Source organism: Platalea leucorodia (genome assembly GCF_965183815.1).
Source record: "Platalea leucorodia genome assembly, chromosome: 2".
NCBI classification, from domain to species: domain Eukaryota; kingdom Metazoa; phylum Chordata; class Aves; order Pelecaniformes; family Threskiornithidae; genus Platalea; species Platalea leucorodia.
The window spans coordinates 34,343,512-34,347,190 of record NC_138824.1 but is presented as its reverse complement, the minus strand read 5'-3'; the positions used below and the strand labels follow the sequence as shown (position 1 = coordinate 34,347,190).

The following is a 3,679-nucleotide window of genomic DNA, read 5'->3' as shown; positions in this document are numbered from 1 at the left end:
AGGTGGAGGCGCGGTGGCGGTTGGCGGCTCCGTCCCTGCCGAAAATCTTGCCCCGGACCCCAGACGGGGTCCCCGCAGACACGGGAAGGAGCAGGCAGCTGACGAAGCCGCGCCGCAGCCGTTTGGGGTGCGAGCCTGAGGGGAACGGGGGGTGAGGGCTGCGGCGTTCGTGACCGCGGCGCAGGGGCGGCCCCTCCCGGGAGGCACCGGGCTTGTCTGAAGCTCCGCCGCCTCCTCTCGCCCCAGCCCGAAGGGCGCCGACACCCGCCGCTGCCGCTGCGCCTCGGCGAGCGCCTCCGGCCGCCTGGCAGCGGCGTCCCGGCCGGTGGGACGGGCCGGGCCGGGCCGGGCCCGGCGCTGAGGCGGCGCTGGCAGCCTGAGGCCTCCCCGCCTGCCTCCCTCCTCCTTCCCCTCCGCCCCGGGCTCCCTGCCGTGAAACGCCTCAGGAAAACAAGTGCCTTTTTCCTCCTCCGCAGCCTCACACGGGCGCAGCAAAGAACGGCGGCCGCAGTTCTTCGGAGTCAGCAGCGGCTGGGGTTTGAGATGGCGTGTTTTGTGCCACAGGCACAAAGGCAGCTGTGAGAGGGGGGGGAGTTGCTCAAACTCCAAACGTGAGCCCTGGTTTTATGATTCCTCCAGCTTCTCCCCTCCTTTGCCGTGCTCGGGAGAGCCAGAAGCACGGATACGGCCGGCTGGGAGGCTGGAGCCTGAGGGAGGTGGGAAGGGAGGGATTTTCATTTACTGTTGGTTACACAGCAGAGCTTGCTGTTGGAGACACGTTCCTGTCTGCTGGAGATTTTCTCCACTTCTCCAAATGACATAAACTCGGCTGACAGATTATTTTCCCTCTGTAATAGTTGCATCTATGGCAAGAAATTGGCAAAGTTGTAACCTTATGGTGTGATTTTTTTTTTTTTTCTCCATGTTTCCAGTAAATAGCAAAACAACTTCCCCACGTTTAAAAACACTGATGTCAGTCAAGCGTTATCACTTCAGGTTTCCTAGTATTATGAAATACTTGTACTACAGGAAAAAGTCCCTACTTTAGTCTGCTTAAAAAAACTAGCCTCTCTTTCATCAATCTGAAATAGCCCTCAGGATAAGAACTGTATCAGATACGCTTCTACTCGCATTCCTAGCGCTATTGCCAGCACTCCCCAGCTGCGGGGAGTGCTGCCAGATAAACAACGACCCATCGCTTCGGTTTGGGTAGGGCCAGCCTTCCTGAAAACGGGGTGACGTACGTGGGATTTGCAGGTGGAAGCCTGACTGCATGGGAGTCAGAGGGAAGAAACACTGAATTAAACAGGGCTGTTTCAGCTGCCAAGAAACAGGGTGGCTGTGGCAGAGAACTGCTCATGCCATAGTTTGTAGAGTTACTTCTGTTCAACTAGACCAAACTCTCTCTGCCACAGTTCTGCTCCCATTAGTTTTTCTAGTACTCACATGCTTATCTTTAACCTCATGAACCAATCAATAAAACTCCTGCATGAATTCAATCATAGAATGTCATATTTCCTTTAATTTTACATTCCACTTATCTTACCAGGCATCATATTTATTTTTAATCCACCTCCTGCTGAAACATTGCAATATGCACAGTTTTGAAGACCTAGTGGTTTGGGCCCACAGTTGCGTTACAGGAGCTACAACGGCCTTTGCGATCAATGGCACCCCAGAATTACGTTGGAAGTTTCAGGTTGTTTGGAACATATTGGGAAGTGATGGAAAAGGAGAAGTCTAACTCCCATTTTTGGACTTACCGCAGCTTTCATTTGAGCTACAAAAATGTACAATACTGCTATTTCAAAGGATACCCGCGGCATATTGGGTGCATTCGAGTCCGTTCAGAAGTGATTTGTGAATTGCTCATAGCCCACCAGACCGACACTGATGAATCACATCGCCCTATTTCTCAGTGTATTTTGGTCGTTTATGATGATCGTCCAAACATTATTATGAATATAAAAACATTTCAGAGTAAATACAGAAAAATGGTTTCCCATTTGATTTATTTTCATAATAAACCAATTAAAAATACAAAAGACAAGGACCCAAGGTTCAGAGGGCTCCATCATTTAAAAATTTGTCTTTAAATACAAATTCACTCTGTACTATGAATACATATAACATTAGACCTCTAAACATAATGATCTTATTTGCATCTATCAAAAATTTGTATGGAAACAAATTAGCTGGAAAAACTTCCTTCTGAAATTGAATGTACATTATTTACAATCAAAAAAAGAACTCTTAGCAGTATTAATCTCCAAATACCTGGATAAACTGTATATATTTCATTTCCCTCCCCCCTTACAAAATAATCTGAAGTAGAAAGCAAGATTGTTAAGCTTCATAGTTGCAAAATGGCATGAAACGTTTGCACCTGTAGTGATGCCGTTAGCTTCTGTAATTAAATATATCTGATGTTTTCATATAAAATATAGACATGGCATTGTCCATTACTGAAATAAATGTTTCATGTACTCTCAATAGGAGTGTATATTCCATTTTGCACACACAAGAGCTTGTGCTGCAAAAAATGCAAGAGGATACCTGGTTATCCAAGTCTAAAACTGGTGTAATTCACTGGTATGAAACATATACTTGATCATAAAAATTCATACACATGGAATGAAAAGACATGTCCCACACTAAAACTAACTGTCGCTTCAAAAGTTAAGTGATACACGTACAGGTTAAACAGAAAAGGTTATAATAACGTTACTGCAATGTAAATCGGCAACAGACAGAAAACGTACAGTAAGAAAGAACTTTGAAACTTTGGCCAACAACCTCAGGAGAAAGTCTTCAGAGCGTAAAAAGCATGTTCCTTCATGCCTGTATTTTGAAACATGAGTAATATATAATTTTATTTGTATGATAACATTTAGCAATTAACAGAAAATCAAAATCCATTCTAAAGCATGAATTCTAACAATTAACTGCAGAAATTAAGTAGCTTTGCAACATCTTGCTTCTGAATCAAATCATATATACATAACTGAAAAGGTCCCATCACATTTATGAAAATAATCATCCACAGGGTCTGTTATTTATTTATTAATATGAATTGGGTTCCAATGGCTCACTTTCTTGCTTCACTTGCACGTTAGGTGGGAAACCATTCGCACTGGACACTACCATCACAAACGGCTGCTGCTGGAACCTCTGCTCCGACTGCTCAGTATCATCTAATTTGTCACTGTCTTCTTCTTTTACCACCCCTTGTAGGCCAATTGGTTTCGTTTCTGGTGCTTTAATAACCGAAGTGATCACCGTGCCCGATGGATGAGCTACCACCTGCGAGCTGCTAGGCGAAAACGTTACCACGGGGGTAGTGGCACTGAAGGATGGAGACGAAGCCATGTTGACTGTTCCATTGCAAATTGTCTGCACGCTGCTGGTGAGCACCTGCTGGACTTGTGCTGGGCTCAGCACAATCGAGGAAGGAGGCGAGACTGGCTTCTGAGACTGTAGCATGACGTTTTCTTTAAGAACCGTCATGGGTTGTGAAGTAGGAATGGCTTGTAAAATGAATTTTTGGGGCGTTGTTGCTGAGGCTGGATCTGTGCTGGCTATCACTGTCGTAAGAGGCACTGTCTGGAGTGTTACAGCATGCAGCTGCTGATTTCCAGGAGAAACAACCACTGGAACTTGGGTTGGAGTCTGTAAAGTC

The 3,679-nt window shown here is 45.8% G+C and overlaps 1 protein-coding gene across 4 annotated transcripts in view; it reads right to left on the bottom strand.

The window, feature by feature from the left end:
- Positions 1–1,995: 1,995 nt before the first annotated feature.
- Positions 1,996–3,679, bottom strand: part of ELF1 (E74 like ETS transcription factor 1) — a 93,839-nt gene continuing 92,155 nt past the window's right edge. For all 4 annotated transcript variants that reach the window (XM_082303725.1, XM_082303726.1, XM_082303723.1 and 1 more), the window contains one exon: positions 1,996–3,679. In XM_082303725.1, coding sequence (XP_082159851.1) covers positions 3,064–3,679 — 616 coding nt within the window. In that variant the 3' untranslated portion in view covers positions 1,996–3,063.